Source organism: Dipodomys spectabilis, unplaced genomic scaffold, assembly GCF_019054845.1.
Source record: "Dipodomys spectabilis isolate Male_0828 unplaced genomic scaffold, ASM1905484v1 ptg000365l, whole genome shotgun sequence".
In the NCBI taxonomy this organism is placed as follows: domain Eukaryota; kingdom Metazoa; phylum Chordata; class Mammalia; order Rodentia; family Heteromyidae; genus Dipodomys; species Dipodomys spectabilis.
In genome coordinates, this window is record NW_024871042.1 from 8079386 (window position 1) to 8101331 (window position 21946).

Sequence of the window (21946 nt, forward strand, 5' to 3'; positions counted from 1 at the left end):
TAATGGGTGTTTTCCTGGATCTCTGGTTTGTAAATGACAGATTATGTACCTCCCAATCTCTATAATCATGTGAACCAGTCTCTCATAATATATCTTTACATATATACACATCCACATACGGATAGGGAGATGTATATTCCTACTGGCGTGTGACTCTGAGAAACCCTGGTATACTTGTCCCCATGCTACCTTCTAACCCAGGACACAACCCAATAGGAATTCCATCAATGGGGCTCCTGTGACCTATGATTCATACTTGTGTTTGACCAATGAGGTAAGGTCCCTATTGCATGAGGTAAGGAAGGATGGAAGGTGAGTGAGGATATAGCATTTGATCCCCAAGCCCTCAACAAAGTGGCCAGCTGATATTCTCTGACTCTAAATTGTTCTTGTTCTTGTTCTCATCCTTCAGGCACCGCAAGCATGACTGCTCTTAGCTTCAGACAACTGCTTTGTTCCCTAGGCTCCAGAGTACCCTGGCACCTTTCTATTTATATTCACATCCCATTGGTAAGTCCTTCTAAGTTTTTTCATTGTTGTATGCCTCTGTTCACGGCAGAGCTCCTTACTTACATGATCCCAAACTCATTGTATGACCAATACGACTTTAAAATCTGAACCAGGAATATGGGAATATGGGAAAGGACAGCCATATGCCCTTCATGCAGACTATACGTACAAAAGATCTGAACTAACCATTAGCAAACGTGCCATGCACAAAAGCTAGATGGATTATGGACAGAAAAAGATAGTGTCAAACTTTAAAATGTTTGGAAGAGAACACAGGAAATTAGCTTTGAATAGCTCTATAACCTTGAGTTCCTAAGTAAGACATCAAAAGTATAAACCAGAAGAGAGAAAAATCAATATATCCATTCCATTATGGTTAAGAATTTCTTTTCACCACTGTGCCATAAATAGAATAAGAAAAACCACCATCTAGAAAGATATTTGTACCACATATACCCAAATCAAAGTAAGAAAAAAATATCAAAAATAGAGAAATCATATGAAAAATCAGCAAATACAAATAACCGAATAGAAAAATGGGCAAAGACCTTGAACTTTCAAATTTAGAGAATGCTAATAAATACTCAACCTTCTTCAACTGTTGTTGCCCCATTGCTTTAGTGAAACGATCATCTCCTCACAGAAAGATGGAAAGAGGGTGGCAGAAAGCAAAAGCCACTCACACAAACCACTTCCATTTTATTTGCTTTCATGGTGGAGGGAGCTGATGGGATCATGCAAAGTCTGTCTTCTCACCATTTGGAGATAAATATGAAATTGCTGTAAATTATAATCACCTTGCTATATTATAGACCAATAAAACTTATTATTCCTATTCCTCTAAATTACTATTTTCTTTTCTGTCTTTTTCTGTTTCTGGCACTAGTGTTTGAGCTCAGGGCTTCACACTTGGCTTGGCTTGCTTATTCATGGTTGGCACTATACCATAACTCCAGCCATGCTTTTTGCTGGTTATTTTGAAGATGGAATCTTATGGATGTTTTTGCCCAGGCTGGCTTCAAACTATGATCTTCGAGATCTCTGTCTCCTGAGTACCTAGGATGAGCAGCATAAGTCACTGGGGCCTGGCTACTCTTTTTTTGGGGGGGGTCTGGTCGTGGGGCCTGAACTCTGGGCCTGGGCGCTGTCCCTCAGCTCTTCAGCTCAAGGCTAGCGCTCTACCACTTGAGCCACAGCGCCACTTCCGGCTTTTTTTTTTTTTTTTGCTTATGTGGTGCTGAGGAATCTAACCCAGGGCCTTGAGCATGCAAGGCAAGTGCTCTACCACTGAGCCACCTTCCCAGCCCTCTTTTTTTTTTTTTTTAACATTAAGTTCACCTTTCATTGTGGAAAACACCTCCGGGAAGATGGGCTGTCATCATTTCCTCCCCTCCCCTGCTCAGGCATCCTCATCCATCCTGTATACCCCTGGAGCAGCACTCTGTAGACTGAGGAGACTTTTTCTGAACCTTGTGTTTCTCGGGTTTCTTAGTCTGGAAAAGAAAGTGTACACTGAGCCCCTTGTGACAAAGCCAAGTGGAGCCATCTGCAGCACCACCTTGTCCTGTCAACATTTTGTGCACCTGCTGCTGGCCTGATCTGCAGCACCACAGGGCATTTCTAGTCAAGGTCAGCCATGTCTGTTTGCAGCAGCTCCAGGAATAAGGGATCAGGGCTGCAGTGAGTGCTGCCATGGGTGGTCTGAGTGCTACATGATCTGTGCTACATTCACATGTAGGATACTCAAGCAAATCACAGACTATAGATGCTCCTTCCAGGCCAGCCTTGGAAGAGTGCCAGGCAGTAGGATGGATCTCAATAGATTTGCTTCCTGCATGGAATATAGCCAGTTTGGTAGCCAGTCAAGACCAGAATTAATTAGGGGACAAAAGAACTTACCAAAGAGTGCTATATTAAAAAAATAAAGGCTAGAGGAAGAAAGCAAATAAAATCAACCCTTGTAGCTGGATGCCGGTGGCTCACACCTGTAATCCTAGCTACTCAGGAGGCTGAGATCTGAGAATCACGGCTCAAAGCCAGCCTGGGCAGGAAAGTCCCTGAGACTCTTATCTCCAATTAACCACCAGAAAACCAGAAGTGGCCCTGTGGCTCAAGTGGTAGAGTACTAGCCTTGAGCTGAAAAGCAGAGGGAAGCACCCAGGCCCAGAGTTCAAGCCTCATGACCAACCAAAAAACAAAAACAAGATCAGCCCTTGTCATTTGCAAGCATTAATTTGTTTCCACCCTCCAGTGGGGAGAAAGACACTACAGATAGCAGGTATAGAGATTGTTACATTGTGACCCTTCTCCCAGTCCAGATGTCATGTCTATCTGCAAAAAACTGTCCATCAGTATCCATGGGAATAGTTCCAAGGCTTTCTGAAATAGTTAAAATAAAGTTTATAATACCTAATGGAATATAAATACTATGTAAGTACTAGTTATTCTGTATTATTTAGGGAATAATAATAAAAAATTAAAAAATATAAACATATTTGGTACAAACTCAATTATTTTTTCATATATTGTCTGTGTGAGTTGGTTAAATCTGTAGCTTCATAAGTCACAGCTGAGTCCATTGTACTGTCAGCTATGAAGAAAGGGGTAAGTTCACAGGAAATAGCATAAAGCCAGGGAAATTCCTCTTGCCTCACTACTAGGTTCCTTCCTTCTCTCCCCCTCCCTCTTTCTCTCTTCTTTCTTTCTTTCCTGTATTTTTGTTTGTTTAAAATAAGTTCTAACTATGTAGCTCATGATAGCCTCGAACTCACTGAACAGTTCAGGCTGGACTTCAACTCATAATACTCTTGCCTTGGTGCCCTGAGGCTAATTCAAAATCAGATGCAAATTTGAGCTTTGGTTTCTCCAGGCATCAGCAGGACTCTCCCCACGTCTTCTTTTTCTTTCTTTCTTTCTTTCTTTTTTTAGTCGGTTGTGGGGCTTGAACTCAGGGCCTGGGCGCTGTCCCTGAGCTTTCCAGCTCAAGGCGAGTGCTCTACCACTTGAGCTACAATGTCACTTCCGGTTTTCTAGTTGTTTATTGGAGATAATAGTCTCACAGACTTTCCTGCCCGGGCTGGCTTTGAACTGATCCTCAGATCTCAGCCTCTTTGAGTAGCTAGGATTACAGGCGTGAGCCACCGGTGCCCAGCCCCATTTCTTGTTCTTTCAGATACCTGGGGATTATTCATGGAGAGCCAAGTAATGGTGATACCCAGTGAGAAGCAGCTTCCCTTGGGACAGCAGCATTTTAGAGTTCCTCAAGCTCTGCTGCCTTCTTAGCCAAGCTGCCGAAGGGCTGGGGACCTGCATGAGACTTAGCTCCCTAGCTCTTAGTTAAAAGTAAGTAAATTGTCTCTTGAGGTTCTCAACACTTCTTCGTTGGGAAGGACTTAGTTTCATTGTGATGTCAGATCATACCAAACTGACAGCAAATGAGGGATGATTTTGTTTTCTTTCAGGGTCTCCTTTGACAAAACGCAAATATTCTTTGTGGTACTATTTCCCAACAATACTTTTTCAGTGTTCAGGGTTAGAAAAGTCTGGATAGACCCTTAAATTCACTGGTCTTTTTGGAGGAAGGAATGGTGGTGGGGAATAAAGGATAGGCTATAACCAGGTCGCTTCTCTTGTTCACTTTCATGAAATAAAGCAACTGAAGTACTATAGAGAAAGGAAAAGCTGTTTGAAAGTCCAACATTCTCTCAAGGTCAGACAGTAAAATGTGTAAGTTAGAGCAGAGACTGTATTACATCTTATCCAAATTTGGGGGAAAATAATTGATTAGGAGAAAATATATCTATCCAGAGAGAAGGGTGAACAGCTGAACCACAGAAATAGTAAGAGGAGAGGACATGGGGAATGGCCCAGGATGTGTTAGTGTGACATCTAGAAAGCTCTGCACCAGTGCAGACATTCCAGTGGGGTGTCTCCGTTATGAACGCTTACCACAAGATGGCAGTACTCTCGTTTGGCTTGTGCTCTTGGATCAGTTTTCCCAGGATAAAGCTGAGGCATTAGAGCCGTGAAATCAATCCCCTCATGTTAAGTTAGTTGTCAAAAATAAGTTTATGAGGCTTTGAGGGATGGCTCAAGTGGTAGAGGGCTTGCCTATCTGCAGAATGGGTCAGAATTAGAATATAGCACAGTGCCATCATCCAGAAATTCAGAAAAATATCTGCAGCTATTATGACCATTCCTATTCTTAGCATTCAAAGCTAACAGGAAGGAAGAAAGCACTTCTCATCCTTGCATATTAGTTAAAGGTATGGCCAGTGTAGCGTGTTCCAGTGTTAGCTTTTCCCCTACATCATGCAGCGTATTAGTGGTTAGACAGTGTGACAGTGCCTGCCTGGCACAACTCTGCAAGTTGCCAACTCACAGGCAGATAAACCCTTTCCCGACCAGCAGAGAGAACCAGCAGAGTTACCAGTTTACAAAGGCACACTTACACACCCCTGGGCATACTTGTACAGATACCCTCACTCTCACACACTTGCATAAACTCACACACCAAGCACACAGGCACATACTTCAGCACACTTGGCCCACAGCTTCCCCTTCCTGCACTCATGTTCCCTCACATACCTCTCCCACACATCAGAGGTCTTCAGGGGTATAAAATAAGCCAATGCTGATTTCTTGGGCCCTTCATGGTTTTTTTACCCTTAGTCCCGCTCCTCAGTCTTTCCTACCCCGCTGCCCCCAATCCCTGCCTCAGGTTTTCCAGATTCAAGCCCATCCCTTATCTCTGATGAGAGATAAGTCCTGCCTCTGTACATGAAACAGTGACTCACAAGCCACAGCAATGAGTCTGGGGTCCTCAAGAAGAAACACAGAGTGAGTGGTTCACTGGAAGCTCTCATAGGACACAATACATAGTCATATTCCAGACTGAGGCTCACTACAGCCAAAGGACACACAGCACAATTGGGAAATGAAAGATGTGTGGGTACAGTTCAATGAGAGACAGGCAGAAACTTTTAGCATCTTCTTCTAGAAGCAGCCATACAACGTGTGCTTAATATTGAGCAGTGAGCTGTGAAGACACACTAGGGAAGTGTTATTAAGAGACTCAGTGCCCAGATTTTTGTTGGTCTGGTTATGAAGGTATCTCTGCAACATGCCTGGTATATACCATATTCCAAACTCCAAAAGGAGAAATATATTCATCCCAGCCTTACTGTTTGTACAGCATATTTGTACATGCTAAGATTTCTTCTCAAGTAGGGTCTTCATCAGCATGGGGGCTAGTTTGTGCTTGAAGTCTCCAGACTATACTCAAGCCACAGTGAGCCATTGAGTTGCCCAGGTGCTAGCTGCCCTTCCAGAACTTCCTCCTGTCATTCACAGTCTCATAGAGAAGGTGCACACCAGCCTGCCACTGCAGGCTGGAGGATGGCAAATAAACCACTTGACCACTGGCCTCTTCTCCAGGCCCCAGGGCCATCAACACTGTCATAGGGCAACTTGCAAAAAGTATTAGTAGAGGAGCAGTGAGGAAAGACACAAGCAACAGCCTCAGATTTGCTGAGAGGCCTGGAGAAGAAAGGAGGACACCGGAAAAGAGTGAAAGGAGTGTGTGTGTGTGTGTGTGTGTGTGTGTGTGTGTGTGTGTGTGTGTGTGTGTGTGTGTAAAATATCTATGCAAACAGGACCAGAGAGCTTGTCAACCAAGTCTGATCACCCCACAGCAGCCTTTTGCTCACTCTTGTCGCATCCAATCATCACAACAGCCCTCTAGAAGGACAACTGTAACTACATCTGCACATTACAGATAAGGAGTTGCCAAAGGCAACCTCGTCCAGATCCTCAACCCCCTAGCTTCTCTCAGGCTATTGAAGTTTTAGAAATGAAGCCATACAATATATATTCTCATTTCTGGTATCTTTTTTATTTAACATAACAGTGATTTTGTGTGTGCTTGTAGCTAGTTCTCTCTTATTATAAAGTAGAATTCTGTAGCATAAATATACCATTAACTATCCATTCTCTGAAATGAACTTTGGAGTAATTCTCTTTCTCCTCCTCCTCTTCTCCCTCTTCTTCCTCTTTTCCTCAATTCTATCCTATACTCTGGAAATGCAGATTGTGCTAGGCTTCTCCCTAAACCTCCCTCAGCCTGACCCTAGACTCCTGGCAGTAAAATCTGAGCAACCATGGGACCAATGACTCTGCCAATCTCCATAACTTGTGACATCTCTTATCCTCCTCACTCTTCTTCAGAAATTCATTCTTCCTTTTATGTTAGATTCTAAGCTGCCTTTAAATCTGTTTACTTCCTGAAATATCCTGTTGAATTGAGATTTCATTAAATATCCTACCAGTTTGAAGAAAATATTTGTATAACATTAAGCATTATATTTTTATTTACTTATCTTTATATCTCTTGAAGGCTTTTAAAATATGTCTTCACATATAATTGCATCTTATTAAGTTGATTTCCTAGGTATTTGTGTTTTTGTCCATTGCAAATAGAAGATTCCATTATATTTCCCCATTGTTACCCAAAAGCGTAGATGTTGTGTGGACTCAGGCATGTGTTTGAGTATGTGCTGAGACCTCACTAGAGTAGCTTCAGCTTATGAACACACCTGGATCAGGCTTTCTGCTCTACCTATTGCATTGGCACCTGCAGCACCTGCTCTTGAGTGTGTTGACTATGGAGCCTTTACCTGTTTGAGAAAGGACAACTTGATTCTATGTACTTCCTCTGTGTGTGTGTGTGTGTGTGTGTGTGTGTTTCTGGGGTTTAAGGTCAGGGCCTAGGTGCTTTCCCTAAGATTTTTTTGCTCAAGGCTAGCACTCTACCACTTGAGCAACAGCACCGCTTCCAGCTTTTTGGTGGTTACTTGGAGATAAGCATCTCAAAGTCTTCTCTGCCTGGGCAGGCTTTGAACAGTGATTCTCAGATCTCAACCTCTACTCAAGACTATAGGCATGGGCCACTACTGTCTGCTGTACTTTCTTTTGATGGCTCTGAGGACTTGGCTTAAACCAGAAATGCTCCCATGAGCATTGCAATGGCTTTGCCTCTCTGCGTTTCAGCTTTCTCACCTGCAAAGAAATGACCTTGGTCTGAATTTGAGAAACTTCAGCCATAATAATGTGTAATATTTCTCTGAAACAAAAAACTTCTTCCTTGTGATGAATCTGCAGAGCAAGAGGTGCTGCTCAGGATGAAAGATGTGCCCCATATAAGGAAATGGTCAGCTACCAACGAGCTGTGACTGACTATTCTATCTGTTGTAGACTTATTGAAACAGTCTTAAGATATATACAGCCACAAGATGAAGGAAAAAGAAAAAGAACAAACTAGTAATATTCATAGTGAAAGTTTTTAAGGTTCTTATATAAACAACATAAAAAAGATAAAAAATAAAACCCAAACTCTATAAAATCAAATATCAATAAATTTAAAGTGTGAACAAAATGATCTTTCCACATAATATTTACCTCTCTAACTAAAAGTGAAGATTATAATTTTATTTCTAAAAGCATAGAGAATATTGTCATATTCTGAACAATGAATCATAAGTCTCAGCCAGGCACTGGTGGCTCACATCTGTAATCCTAGGTACTTAGGAAGCTAAGATCTGAAGCTACCTGTTTCAAAGTGTGTACTGTCAAGAAAGTCCAGAGACTGTTGTCTCCAGTTAGCCAGCAAAAGGCCAGAAGCAGAGCTATAGCTCAAGTGGTAAAGCCCTAGCTTTGAGCTAAAAAGCTCAAATGCCTCTGCTCTGAGATCCAGTCTAGTACTGGCACACACACACACACACACACACACACACACACACACACACACACACACACACACACACACACACACACACACTTCAACAAGTTTTAAAGAAGGGCAATAGTAGAGTGGATGTTCTCTGGCTATCATGAAGTTCAGCAAAAAAACTGATAAGAAAATAAACTCCTGCCCATTGCAACAATGAGAAGTACAAGTTGTCATGTCGAAAATGAACTTTACAACTTTGGTGAGGGGGGGGAGGATTGGATGGGGGGACGGGGGGAGGCTGGGAAGGGATGGGAAGGGGAAACAAAGAGGAGGCTACAATGCTTGATAAGAAATGTACTCACCATCTTGCCCATGTAATTGTAACCCTTCTGTACAGTATGTTCACAATAAAAAAAATAAACTACTGACTGGAAATCAAACAATTCAGTGATTTTAGAACATGAGTCAAAATGAAACAAACAAACAAAAACACAAAGAAAAACACCACCAGTAGAAATGAAAGCAGATTTGGAAATAAGGGAAACTTCTAATTGGCAGAGAAGACTAGAAGGATGGAGCCAGGTAGACTCATAGATGAGGGGCAGGGAAGCAGGGAGCTTGTCCTCACCAAGATAACACCTCCTCCACACACACACAGTGTTAGACACATAACCTTGTGCTTCCCTGAGTTCAGCTGGTGGATGAGCTCCAGCCAAGGTCACAGGCAAGCTTGGCAGCTGTTTGAAACCTCCCCCATCCCTGGTCCCCAGGCAGGGCTCACCAAAATTCCCAGAGCTCCTATGACCTTCACAATCCTTGCAAGCACTATGTGAAGACAAGTAGAGAGGGCATCACTCTAGGTGTGGGGCTAGCAGGTGGAAGCTGCCTTGAGAGCTCTCTGTTAGAGCTTGTAAGAGCAGCTTTGGACAGCTACAGGAAAACGGGTATGTTGTGCCTGCCTATTGGTCCAGGGATTGTGTCATTGGGGCAGGAACCTGTAGCCTCCTGTTCTGCTTTCTGCTTGGGACTGATGGGAGGAGCAAGGCAGGACAACGCAGATGAAATGAGTGTATGGAGTGTGTGGTTGCTGTGTGCAGGGCATACATGTGTAGTTGATGTGTGTTGGGTAGAGTGAACATATGGCTGGTATGTATTTGACATGGAGTGAGTATTTATTGGTGCCTTGTTTATGACTGTGTATGTTCAGTGTGTGTCAGGCACGGATATGGGAGTGGTGTGTGTCAGACCTGAGTGTGAGTGCATCAGGCATGGATGTGTGAGCATGTGTTTGGTGTGTGTTGGGCATGAGTGTGAGAGTATGTGGTTTCTATGTGTCAGGAGTGTGGGGGGTATCGGTGTATGAGTGCATGGTTGATGAGTTGTATATGAATGTATGCCTGGTGTGTCAGGCCTGGGTGGGTGTCATTGGAACCTGCATGGATGGATTCCGGAGCCTCTAATGGAGCCAGCTTTCTGGAACAATTTCCAGATCCATGAATGGGATTTGTGACCCACTCTGGTAAGATTTCCTAGCGGAATTTGCTTTCTCTTTTTTTTGTTAGTAATGCCTTAACTTTCATGGACCTCTATTTAAAGAAAGGAGAGTCATTCTTGATAACTTTGCACTGGAGTCTAAGAAAGATTCACAACTGCCCAGCATACGAAACTGACCTCAATGTTTGAAAGATGAGTGTGTCATGCAGTCAGTGTCATGAGAAAGACAAGATCCATAGCCTTCGGGGCTCTCACGCTCCAGTCTAGACTTCATCCCCCAGAGGGAGAGGGCCACTTGGCTTGCTAGTAGCAAGTGGAGTTTTACCCATCTCCTGCACTGTGTGAAGGGAAACAATCAGCAGAAACCTTTGGGTCTGGCTGATGTTGCTCTGGCACGCATTGGAGAGCTGTCATATGCCAGGTGTGGCAGGAGCTCATGTACGATACTACTGGCACAGCCTAAATAGCATTACCCAGGCATGAACAACTGTCAAGGGTAAATGTCTTAAGAGAACTCTTGGGCACATTTCTGTCAACTTGGAGACATTGGATGCGTATTCTTTTCTCTTTGAAGAGGACAATACTGGGGCTCTAAGTCAGGGCCTGAGTCAGACTGTCCTTTAGCTTTTTCACTCAAAGCTGGCACTCTAGCATTTGAGCTTTCAGCTTTTGGTGGTTAATTGGAGATAAGATTCTCATTGGCTTTCCTGTCTGGGCTGGCTTTGAACTGAGATCCTAAGATGTCAGCCTCCTTAGTAACTATGATAGGCCATGAGTCACCACTGTCTAGCGTGTCTATGTATTCTTATTTGCAGGCACCTGACTACTCAGATTTGGTTTCCTCTTTGTTTTTACTCACCAAAAAACCACAGAATTTAGTAGCCGTTTGCATGATTTCTCGACAGATATGGACAATGATATTTTTAATGGAGTTGGAAATGGGCCACACAGTTTATACAAAACAAGATGGAAAGTTTGACAATTGTCCTATGCAACAAGGCTTAGGAGCAAAAAAGGTTTCAGAATAAAATCAACCCCAAGTATCACAAGTTGTTTGGGAATGAAAACTGATGTTAAGGAAGATGTGAGGAGAAGCTTAGGAAAGATGTTGGGGGGGGGGTAATTATGGGGTAGAATGAGGGTGTCTGATCTCTCTCCTGACAGGTCTCAGGAATCCCCCACTGGAGGCAGGAGGGGGTCATCTTAAACAGAGACAGGCTCACAGGACAGCTGGCTAATCACAGGCAACCAGAATAAGTCCATGTGGCCTTCCTCCATCGATGGAGTCCTCCCTTTGGTCCCAGCCATGCACTTTCCTGAGACCCTGGAAACCCAGGAAGATGATGTTCTGACTGTAATGTCCTTGGGGATCAGGAGGGTTCAGTTCATTTGCTCAGCCAACGTTTCCCTCTAGTTTCTATGTCATAAGGATGATTCCTGGAGTGCCTGCATTCTGACATGATCACCATATGGGTGACATGCTATCCATGGGATCTGGGAGCTTCAGAGTGGTTCTCTGTCAAGAGGGGGGTATTTATGGATGATCCCACTCCACAACCAATAGCCTTGGGGGCAGCTTCTTTTGGGGCGGGGCTTGTACCTTTGCTTAGGTAGATGAAGCCTGGCAAGGCCATCTCTGTGGGGCCCCTCAAACCCTTGAGTGGAGACATTTTATTTGGCATCATATATTTTGGGAAGGCTGTGAGTGGACAGGATGTCACAGGGGGTAGATTATGGTTCCAGCCAGATGGGGGAATTCAGCTACTTCTGTTCTTTGTTTGTGGAGAGCAGTGCTTTGGGTGTACATTTGGTTTAGCTTTTATTTTTCACTTCTTTTAAAATTCATTTTTAGCACATCTTTTTTTTTTTTTTTTTGGTCAGTTTTGGGGCTTGAACTCTGGACCTGGGTGCTATCCCTGTGCTCTTCAACTTAAGGTGAGCACTCTACCACCTGAGCCACAGCTCCACTTCTGGTTTTCTGGTGGTTAAGTAGACATAAGAGTCTCATGGACTTCCCTGCCAAGGCTGGCTTTGAACCACCATCCTCAGATCTCAGCCTCATGAGTAGCTAGGATTATAGGTATAAACCACCAGCACCCGGCTCATTTTTAGCACATCTTGAAATATGTTATGCCCTATGATGTAGTTGTGTTACAGTTCTCTAAGTCATGTGTTACACTTGTTACAGCTTTTTAAATTCATGTGTTACAATCTATTTTTAGATATACTACACTTTTCAGGTGGATACCCTGCTGTGGTTTTCCCAGTTCATCATCCTTCACAGCATATATAATGATAACACAAGGAAGGACAGGCCCTTTTGCCACCCACAGAAAAAAAACCCTCTTCCTCTTTAGTGTGACAGCCTATAGTTTAAGGTCTTATAGCACCAGCACAATTAAAGGCATCTCAGTCCTGGATTTTGTACTCTTCTGTATCATGTACTTACTGTGAAAGTCATTGTCTGTGATAAACAATAGAAATTTGTTGTCATTATTATTAGCAGCTTTCCTACGGTTCCAGAGGGCCAAGTCAATCAGACCTCTCAGTTCATGTGAGAGGACTCATATAGGGGCTCCATTGGTTGATTTGTGTACTCATTCATTCATTCATTCTTCCACTAATTCTTTCACATGTTCGTGCATTCAGTTTCCAATTTCCCCATTATTTCAGGAGGAATGCATAAATCATGTCTTGTACTCTTATAGTCTCAGCTGCCCCAGATGTTAAAGAAGGAGGATTACTGGAGCCTGGACAATATAGAAAAACATCATCTCAAAAACAAAAAACCAATCAACAACAACAAAAATAGTGCAGAATATTTCCCCCAGCGAGCACCACCTAAATTCCCTGCACTTCCATTTCAGGAGCCAGGTTACCAATGGGTGCCCCTTCTACAGAGGGACCAAGCCCAGGTTCAGGGGTAGAACTATAGCAGACTCTGTCCTCATGGTCACTGAGGCTGCTTGGCAAGCCTAGAAGGAAACCCAAGATCCTAGTAGGAGACTTTTAATCACTTTTCTCAGTAACTGACAGCTCCACAGAGTAAAAATCACAAGAGACATACATAAATTGAAAAATCTATTAAAAGAATTTGAATTATTTTAAATAGAGCTTTAACTCAATGACTTCAGTTACATGCATGCCGTTTTGAACCTGTGAGAGATTCATCAAAACTGAATGTCTTCTGATTCATACGAATTCATGAATTTCAAAGAATTGGCACCACACATTGTTCTCTGACTACAGTGAATTTAGGCAGAAATTAAAGAGAAAAGTACAAAAATCTTGCCAAACAACTCTAAACTTCTAAGTAGCACTAAGATTAGAGATGTAATCCCCATGTAGATTAGGATTCTCTCTCTCTCTTTCTCTTTCTCTTACTCTTTCTCTCTCTCTCTCTCTTTCCCTCCGTGTGTGTGTGTGTGTGTGTGTGTGTGTGTGTGTGTGTGTGTATAAAATTAAAACATTCTGAAGTAACAAGCATGTGTTGACCTGGGGCTTCAAGAAACATTCTGTAGATATAGAAATGTATAGTCTGGCATCGATCTCTATCTTCAAAACCAAAAATTTTCCATCTGAACCTAGATAAAATAGCAGGGGACTATACCAAATATGCATAAAAAGACACAGAAAGAACAGAGATGGATAAAAAGAATCAGGGAATCCAATGATCAATTCTTTGGAGGGCATAATAAAATTGCTGACCCTTAGCAGGAGAAATCTAGCATTGAAAACAGTCACAATTTATGCCAGTAACTGTGGCATGGCAATGATTCTGCTCCTAGGAATGGTGAAGATAAAGACTTGGGAGCCTGTATTTTCCTGGGTAGGAAAACGCAAGGGACTAACACATACTTTGAAGTATGTATGGTGGTACAAAGATCATCAGCATTCTTTATATCTCCATGCTTCCATCTCCTCCCTCCTCAAAGCTTCAAAAGAGTGTTCACAATTGCATCTGTCATTCTGTCCATATCCCCATCTCCTGTATCTGATCCAGTTCTGCCCTTACAACCAGTCCCCAAGGCTGTGGCCAGGTCTTGGCCTCTTTGTGGAGTTATTCAAATTCAGCTGTCCCAATACTCCAAGGAGGGAAAATTGTTTCATTATGAACATCCTCTCTCAACATCAGTAGCCTGCAGACCTTCCCAGCATGCTCAACCTTTGTGTTTACTTTCCAGCAACTTTCCCACGAGGGAGATAAGGTGTGGGTCAGATCACACATGAGGGCTATGGCACTGCCAAGAGGTAGAGCTGGGTGAGGATGCATCTGTGGATGCTTGGCTGCGGCCCTTTCTCCAACTCCTGTTCCCTTTTAGTTTCATGGCTACCTTCCACATCCACCTCTGCAGAACTACTGCCTTGCACACTGCTCCCCTCTGGCCCTAGGAGTCTTGCCACTAAGCACAGGCCTGCCCAGACCTCAAGGAAAGAATGTCGGAAAATTGGCCAGCAGAAAGCAGAGGTTGAGTTCTCATGCTGGCCCCTCACGCTGTGCCCTCCTGGGACTCCCTGAGAAGAATATGGGCTACAACCAAAGTAACTAATACTCCAACCTTTGCTCTTATTAGTTCCCGTGGTCCTACCAGTCCTGGGATGCAGGGTTATGAGGTTAAGCCAGGAGGGCAGAGACCCCTACCCACATCTTATAAGGGAGGTTATGAGGCTGCAGCAGGCAGCCCCAGAGATGTGTGGGCAATAGAGATGTTGCATTAAGGCTTGTGAGCCCAGGGCTTATGTTACCAGGGGGCAGAAAATGTAATGTCCTGCTCCACTTTCTGCTTAGGGAATATGGGAGGAGCAAGGCAGGGGGGAGTTGAGATAAGGCACTGGACAGAAACACTGGCCAAAGGGAGGCTGTCAGCAGCAAGAGGCCTCTAGTGGGCAGGGACATGTGGGGTTCAGAGCTGGGAGGGTGCCACCCACAGTAGCATCTGCCATTATTCTGTGTCCCTAGCCCCTAGAGCGGATTCTAGAAACAGCCATGTTTCAGAAGGTGTTCCAGCTGGTGGGGCTCATAGTGTTGGGGACCCATGTCTGTAGTTACCAATTTAATAACATTGACAAGCACATGAAATATTTTGCCATTTCCGTGGAGTATGTCGTGCATAAGTTCAATGAAGACCAGGATGATGAGTTTGCCTACAAGTTTCTGCAAGTGTGGAGAAGCCAACACCAGGTGCGTGACCTAATGTCCCTCGGAGGTGTCCATATTTGAAAGCTAGCAGGGTTGGGGGAATCTTGGATCTGTGAGAAAGAGCAAGTGAGTTTTTGATTTGGTGTTAAAAACAGTAACAGCAACAATTTGTAACACCCTCCACCCGCCAAACAAAAGCTATTACTAAAGGAGCTTTGTTTTATTGTCTTAATGAGTGTGGCTCCTGAAAAGCAGACAGAAGGAAGGAAGGCTTACAGAAAGGAGGAATCAGCATCTGAACTTGACATTGGCATGTGGGAGGAACAAGATGTGCTATTTCTTCATGTGGAGAGAGAAGAACTTGTCCCCGTGGGTTTCTGTACTAGTAGAAGACAGAGACAAAGTAGCCCCAAATTCATGAATGAAATGGTGGGGAGTGGGTGATATGAAGGTCAGTACATTGATTCAAGGTCACAGGAGGTAAGGAAGGTTAGAAGCTTGTAGCTCCTTGGGTGAGTGCCCTCTCCAGTGGGTCTACCTGGTAGGACTTAGCCACATAGAGGTTTGGGGAGCAGAAGTGAAGGCAGCCACTAAGAGAGGTCTGGACTAGGATGAGCCAAATGTACTCAGAGAAGGAGGTGCTAAAGTAGAGGTATGCTGGGGAGGCAAAACGTAAGGATGTGGGGATGCTAAGCTTGGAATGTCAGGAATGCATTGTATGGTGTTTCCCATATGGATTGATAAACACTTCTTCCGATGCTTGCAGGATGTTAGTAGCCAAAATTGACAGGCCTGGACAAACTTGAGACCAGACCAGGGACAAGAGTGCCCTGGTCACTGGGAGGTGGGCATTGGGTAAGATGTGAATGAATATATGGATGGTGTGTGTAGCATGGGCGTATATGTGGCTAGTGTGTCAAGCATGGGTGGATATCATTATCACCAGAGTGAATTCCTGAGGCCCTAATTGAATGGGCTTTCTGAACAATTTCCCAGTCAGTTTGTGGGAAGTATGGCCTCAACCTGGGAGCATACCCTAGTTTGTTTTGTTTTCTCTCCATGTTTGGGAGTTATCATGAATCTCTATTTATGAAATGGAAATAACTTTTATGTGTGTGTATGTGCTGGTCCTGGGGTTTGAACTCAGGGCCTAGGCATTGTATCTGAGCTTTTTTGCTCCAGGTTATTGTGCTCTACCACTTGAGTCATAGTTCTACTTCTGACTTTTTGGTAATTAATTGAAGATAAGAGTATCATGGACTTTCCTGCCTAGGCTGACTTCAAATCACAATCTTCAGATCTACACCTTCTGAGTAGCTAGGATTACAGACTTGAACCACCAGTACCTGGCATGAAAATAACTATGAAAGGTGAGCAGAAAAAGGAGTGATAGAATGCCTGCCCAGGAATTACAAGGCCATGAGTGCAAGTTCCAGTCACTGCCAAATAAAGAAAATACATTTTAATGATGTTTTAGGATCCTAATACACATTCAGAATCACACAGGGCACTTCATATTCACCCCATCGAGTGTTTGCAAGATCAAACTTCTGGGCTAACTGTGCCGAGTGAACGATGTAACTTCCTAATCCCAAGAGGCCCACTTGGTTCTTTTTGTTAACTTACCTGATGGATTCCTGTGGTAGACAAAGGGAGCCATTTAGCTAAACGCAGTGTCTGACACTCTTGTGAGAATTGTTATATCGGTTATATTGTCAGGTATAGTTGTGGTGTGGCAGGGCCTTTGCTGTGTAGGAGTGTGTATGTGTGTGTATGTGTGTGTGTGTGTGTGTGTGTGTGTGTGTGTGTGTGTGTGTGTGCCAGTCCTGGGACTTGAACTCAGGAGCCAAGTTTCTGTCCCTGAGCTTCTGCTTTGCTCAAGGATTATGATCCATACTTGAGCCACGGCCCACTTTTGGCCTTTTATTTTTGGATAGGTTATTGGAGATACTAATCTCACGTACTTTCTTGCCTGAGCTGCTTTTGAACCACGATTCTCATATCTCAGCTTCCTGAGTAGCTAGGATTACAAGCATGAGCCATTGGCATCTGGCTGTGTAGGTTTTGTTTTGTTGTTTTTAGAAAAGGTCTCCAAAGGTTGTGGCTAGCTTAAAACTCTCTGTAGCCCAGGCTGGCCTCAAACTCAAGATCCTATGCTTCAACTTCTGAGTGCTGGTATTCTATGTCTGCCCTACTGTGCCCAGTAATATACAGGATTTGGTTGCATTAAGGTGTTATACCATGAATATTCGTTGTCCTGGTATTAATTAGCCAGTGAAAAGAGTACTGAAGAAAGATCCTAATGCATGTTTTCCCAAAGAAAATGTCCATTAAGTACACATTAAGAAAACATACTTGGAGAATGTTGCTAAGCACATCACTGATCTACACTCTCAGCTTAACAAATTTTTTGAGGAGGAGTTAAATGGAGACATGAGGAGAAAAACGGACAGACATAAATTAGAAAGCAAGGTGCCAGATATAAAGGTAAACACCTATAGATCCAAGAGTGAAGAGGTGGAGGCAGAGGCAGTAGGATTAGGCATTAGGAGTTAAAGGCCATTTGGGGATTATATAGCTAAACCCTATCTCAAAAACAGATCGAGAGATGGAGCTACAGACAAACACACACACACACACACACACACACACACACACACACACACAGTGACAGAGAAACAAAAATAGAGAAATAGAGAAAAGAAATGACAATGATAAGTATATCTTTATTGACATACATAAGTACCTTTGTATCCTTATATCATTAGAAGAGTATTGCATAACAACTTGTAAAATTTCTCTTCACAGAGGTGGACTTGGATATTTTTAATAGACTTAGAGTTGGGCCGTACAATTTGCAAGAAATACGAGGAAGACATTGACAGCTGTCCATTGCAACATGGCCCAGGAGCGAAAAAGGTTTGAGAATAAAATCAACTTCACAGTATATTACAAATCTTTAGGAATGAAACTGATACTAAGGAAGGTCTGAGAAGAGGCTTAGGAAATGTGTTGAGGGGTACTCCTGGGTAGAATGAGGGTGCATGACCTCTGGTGTCCTACCAAATTTCATGAATGCCCCCACTGAAGGCAGGAAAGGATCATCTGCAGCAGACCTCTGCTCATAGCCAAGCTGGCTGACCATGGGCAACTAGAACATCCTCATGTGGCCTTCATCCATGGAGGGAGCCCTCCCTCTGGTCCCAGCCCCATACCTTCCTGAGACCCTGGAGGTCCAGGAAGATGATGCTCTGTCTGTGGTCCTTACCCTTCCTTTGCTAGTACCCTTGGGGATTGGGATGGTTCCATGCATTGACTCAGTCTGCTTCTCCCTCTAGTTTCTATGTCATAAGGATGATTCCTGGAGAGCCTGAGTTCTGACATGATCACTTTATGGGTGACATACGATCCATGGGATTTGAGAGCTTCAGAGTGGTTCTCTGTCAAGGGAAGGTTGGTCATGGATGATCCTATTCCCCAACCAATAGCCTTGGAGGCAGCCTCCTTTGGGGGTGGGCTTGTGTTGTTGTTGCTCAGGTGGATGGAGCCTGGCAAAGCCATCTCTGCAGGGCCCCTCAGACCCTTGGGGTGGGGACATTTTATTTGGCATCATATATTCTGGTAAGGCTATGAGTGGACAGGATGTTACAGGGATAGATGATGGTTCCAGCCAGATGGGAAAAGGGATTCAGCAATCTTTACATTTTGTCTTGGTGAAGCCCTTAGCTATATCCATGAGGATTGTCTTTAGGTGACTGCTTTGCTTTTCTGTTCTTTACTTTTCTATTTTAGTGTTTAACTCAAGATATCACGCAAGCGATGATATCAAATATTGATAATGATAATATCAATGCATATTGTATTTTTTGAATTTGTCTGTTACTATTATTTTTTTCAGGTTCGCTGCATTTATATTGTGGAGTCTCTAGTCTGGATTACCCAGTTCAAAGTTATGAACAGCACCTGCATACAGACTTAGGTGGAATGGGGTCTTGGGCCACCCACAGCAGAATCCCCCTCTCCCTCTGTATTAGGACAGTCTGTAGTCCAAGGTCTATGCAGCACCAGCACAATTAAAGGCATTTCACAGCATCTTCTGTGTCCCTGAGCAGTTTCGGGCTTTTCTGCCTTGTTTGTCGTATATGTCACAGTCAGTGATAAGCAAGAAAACGTCATTATTATTTGACCTTGCCTATAGGTGCAGAGTGCCTAGTGAGCTTTATAAAGCACCCCATCCTTCATGTGATGCTTTCTTTCATTTGTTCTTCCCTTGTGTCATCCATTTATTCTCGTTTCTCCGTAACTTTCACTCATGTACTCAGAAGGAATGCAGAATATTTTCACGACAGTTGTAGCCTATAGTCTCACTGTTCCCATCTCAAGGACAAGGTTCTTAGTGACCCTTCTACAGAGGGGCCAACCCAGACCCAGGTCTAGGAAAGGAAGAGGGTAACTGATATTTATAGGAGGCTTTGCCTTTATGGACAATGCATGTTGCCTGACTAACAAAGTCATCCTCTCCAGGAACAAGAGCTTAAGAATCAGTGGTTCTTGTATTTATGTCCCCACCTGCTCCTGCTGCCTGTGCTCCCTATCTGGGACTCATCCTGGCTTTTTCAGCTGTCAATATTACTCCTTGTCCCTGAGAGACCATAGTGTCAGATCTCCACCCTGAGGAGCAAGTCTTTCTCATCGTATCTTGGTGGGGCGAAACCTTAGAGGGGCAGAGAGACAGGAGAATGGAAGTAGGGTGGCCAGGAAAATGGCAGAGAGGCATTGGTCATGCTGTTTGGAAGAGCACTGGAAGAGTGTTCCTCCATCCTTGGTCTCTGTGGATTCAGTGACCCTTGATAAAAAGTTGAGCCCTTTCCCGGCTGACTTGTGCTCATGATTTTGTCATTGCCTTGGTGGGACAAGATGGAAACAGAAGTATTCCTGGATGGATCTTTAGTCACAATGATTGTACTCTGCCCCAGCATTGATGCTTTGACCTAGTTGTAGGATTTGTAACATCACCCACAATCTGGTAGTGGTATGCTTATATTTCCAAGTGCAAATGTGTGGTCAGCAAAGCTAGTTTGTTACTGGCCTCAGACTCAGCAAGGTAGAGTCCTTATTCATGATCCCTGAGTTCTTTATTCAGGGCTCAGATGTTCACATAGTCCAGGCCTGTTGTTCATAGATCTCATGCCAATTTCCATGACTGACCATCAAATATATCTTGTGTTCTTGGTTCATCAGCCTTGTGTCCATTTTCATAGATGTCTTGCAATATCCCTAACACATAAAACATTAGTTAACTGGCTTTGTGACCAAAGTTGTAAAATAGTTCTTTGGGGAACTCTTAATATTTTAGCAATTATATATCTATATCTATATCTATCTATCTATATATATTTCTCTGGGGAATTTTAGCAATTGTGTGAATTATTGCTAGTTTATTTTGTCTAAGACTTGTGTCTGATCTCTGAGTCTAGCTGTCACAGAAATAACATGCTCCTACTGTGGACTTCATTGAGTTGATGCTTAGAACTGATGCTTAGAACTGGGTAACAGCCATCTGTTGGGGTGCTAAATTTTGTGCCTTGTCATAGGATAAATACAAATTAGTAGGTTAACAATGAAATCAACATGTTGAAGAGATATTTTACTCCCAGCATCTCTTTAGCACTCTTTGTAACAAGTAAGATATGGAATCTATTAAAGTGTCTAATTACAGATGAATGGATAAAGGGAATATAGTACATACATAGTGAAAGATTATTCAACCATGAAAAGGAAAGTCTTCCATTGGTGACAGCATAGATAGACCTGAGGATAATATACTGAGTGAAATAAGACAGATACAAGAAGACAAATACTATATGCTCTCCGTAGTAGGTACAATCTAATAGAAAATTTAACATTGTAACAGTAGGATGTGGAAAAATGTAGTAATAGAAAGATGATAACACCAGGAGTTATGTGGTTAGAGATACTTATGCAAGAGTACAAACCTTTAGTTGTAAGATGAATGAGTTCTGCAGATATGATGATTACTACAAATAAGAATGTACTACCGGATGTGAAGGGTAAACAAAGGAGGAGGCTGCAATGCTTGGTAAGAAATGTACGCATTATCTTGCCCATGTAATTGTAACCCCTCTGTACAGTATGTTCACAAATATAATAAAATAAATTAAAAAAAAAAGAATGTACTACCCAGGAGACTATCAAAAGCCAGTCCAGGCTGACAAATCTAACTGACTTTTATTTCCAGTTAATCAGCAAAATCCAGAAGTAGAGGTGAGGCTCAAGTGTTAGTGCCAGCCATGCCATGTTTGGTTATTTTAGGCTCAGCACTAAAGTAACAAAAAAAAAGATGTGAGGTAATAAATTTGCTAGAAATGGAACGACTTGGAAAAAATTATATTAAGTGAAGTAAACCAGGCCCAAAGAATATAGGTCCCATGGTTTCCCTTATTTGCAATAACTAGTATATGTCTGAGACAAGCAGAAAAGGTCAGATAAGTTGATGTTAGTTGAAATGAACCCCAAGATAAGGATTCAAATGTTCTTTCTTGCAATTGTTTCTAACGCATTTATAAGATGATTTCTTTGTTGCTTTGTATGTCCTTCCCCCCATGGTATAACCCCTGCTTTCACCGTATTTGATGTTGGTATAATTTATGGAGGGGAAGGGAAAAAACAAATCATTTAAATAGGGATACAGGTGGATCCATTGCAACAATGAGATGTACAAGTCGTTATGTTGAAAAATGAACTTTACAACTTTGGTGGGAGGGGGGTGGGGAGGATGGGAAGGGATGGGAAGGGGAAACAAAGGAGGAGGCAACAATGCTTGATAAGAGATGTACTCAGTATCTTGCCCATGTAATTGTAACTCCTCTATACGATATTTTCACAATAAAAAATAAATTTGCTAGTTAGTTTGATTATGGTGGAAATGTAATAGTTTACAGATGTGTGAAAACATACCCTTTAATATTTTTATCAGATATATCTCTAAAACTGTAAGAACACAAAAACATAAGAACCATGTAACTATCTATTCTACCTTACAAAAGGACACATAA

At 42.9% G+C, this 21946-nt stretch overlaps 1 protein-coding gene across 1 annotated transcript; it reads left to right on the top strand.

The window, feature by feature from the left end:
• Positions 1–14708: 14708 nt before the first annotated feature.
• LOC122096005 (cystatin-12-like) lies at positions 14709–18849 on the top strand. Its single transcript, XM_042666363.1, has 3 exons — positions 14709–14912; positions 17679–17789; positions 18769–18849. The coding sequence occupies exons 1-3, from the start codon at positions 14718–14720 to the stop codon at positions 18847–18849; spliced, it is 387 nt and encodes a 128-aa protein (XP_042522297.1). The 5' UTR covers positions 14709–14717.
• The last annotated feature ends 3097 nt before the right edge of the window (positions 18850–21946 follow it).

What these genes read in the sequence shown, in the direction of transcription:
- LOC122096005 (XM_042666363.1), top strand. Translation starts at nt 14,718, where the DNA reads ATGTTTCAGAAGGTGTTCCAGCTGGTGGGGCTCATAGTGTTGGGGACC. An exon ending in TGTGGAGAAGCCAACACCAG is followed by an intron (nt 14,913 to 17,678) that starts GTGCGTGACCTA and finishes TTCTCTTCACAG; the next exon opens with AGGTGGACTTGGATATTTTT. An exon ending in ATGGCCCAGGAGCGAAAAAG is followed by an intron (nt 17,790 to 18,768) that starts GTTTGAGAATAA and finishes TATTTTTTTCAG; the next exon opens with GTTCGCTGCATTTATATTGT.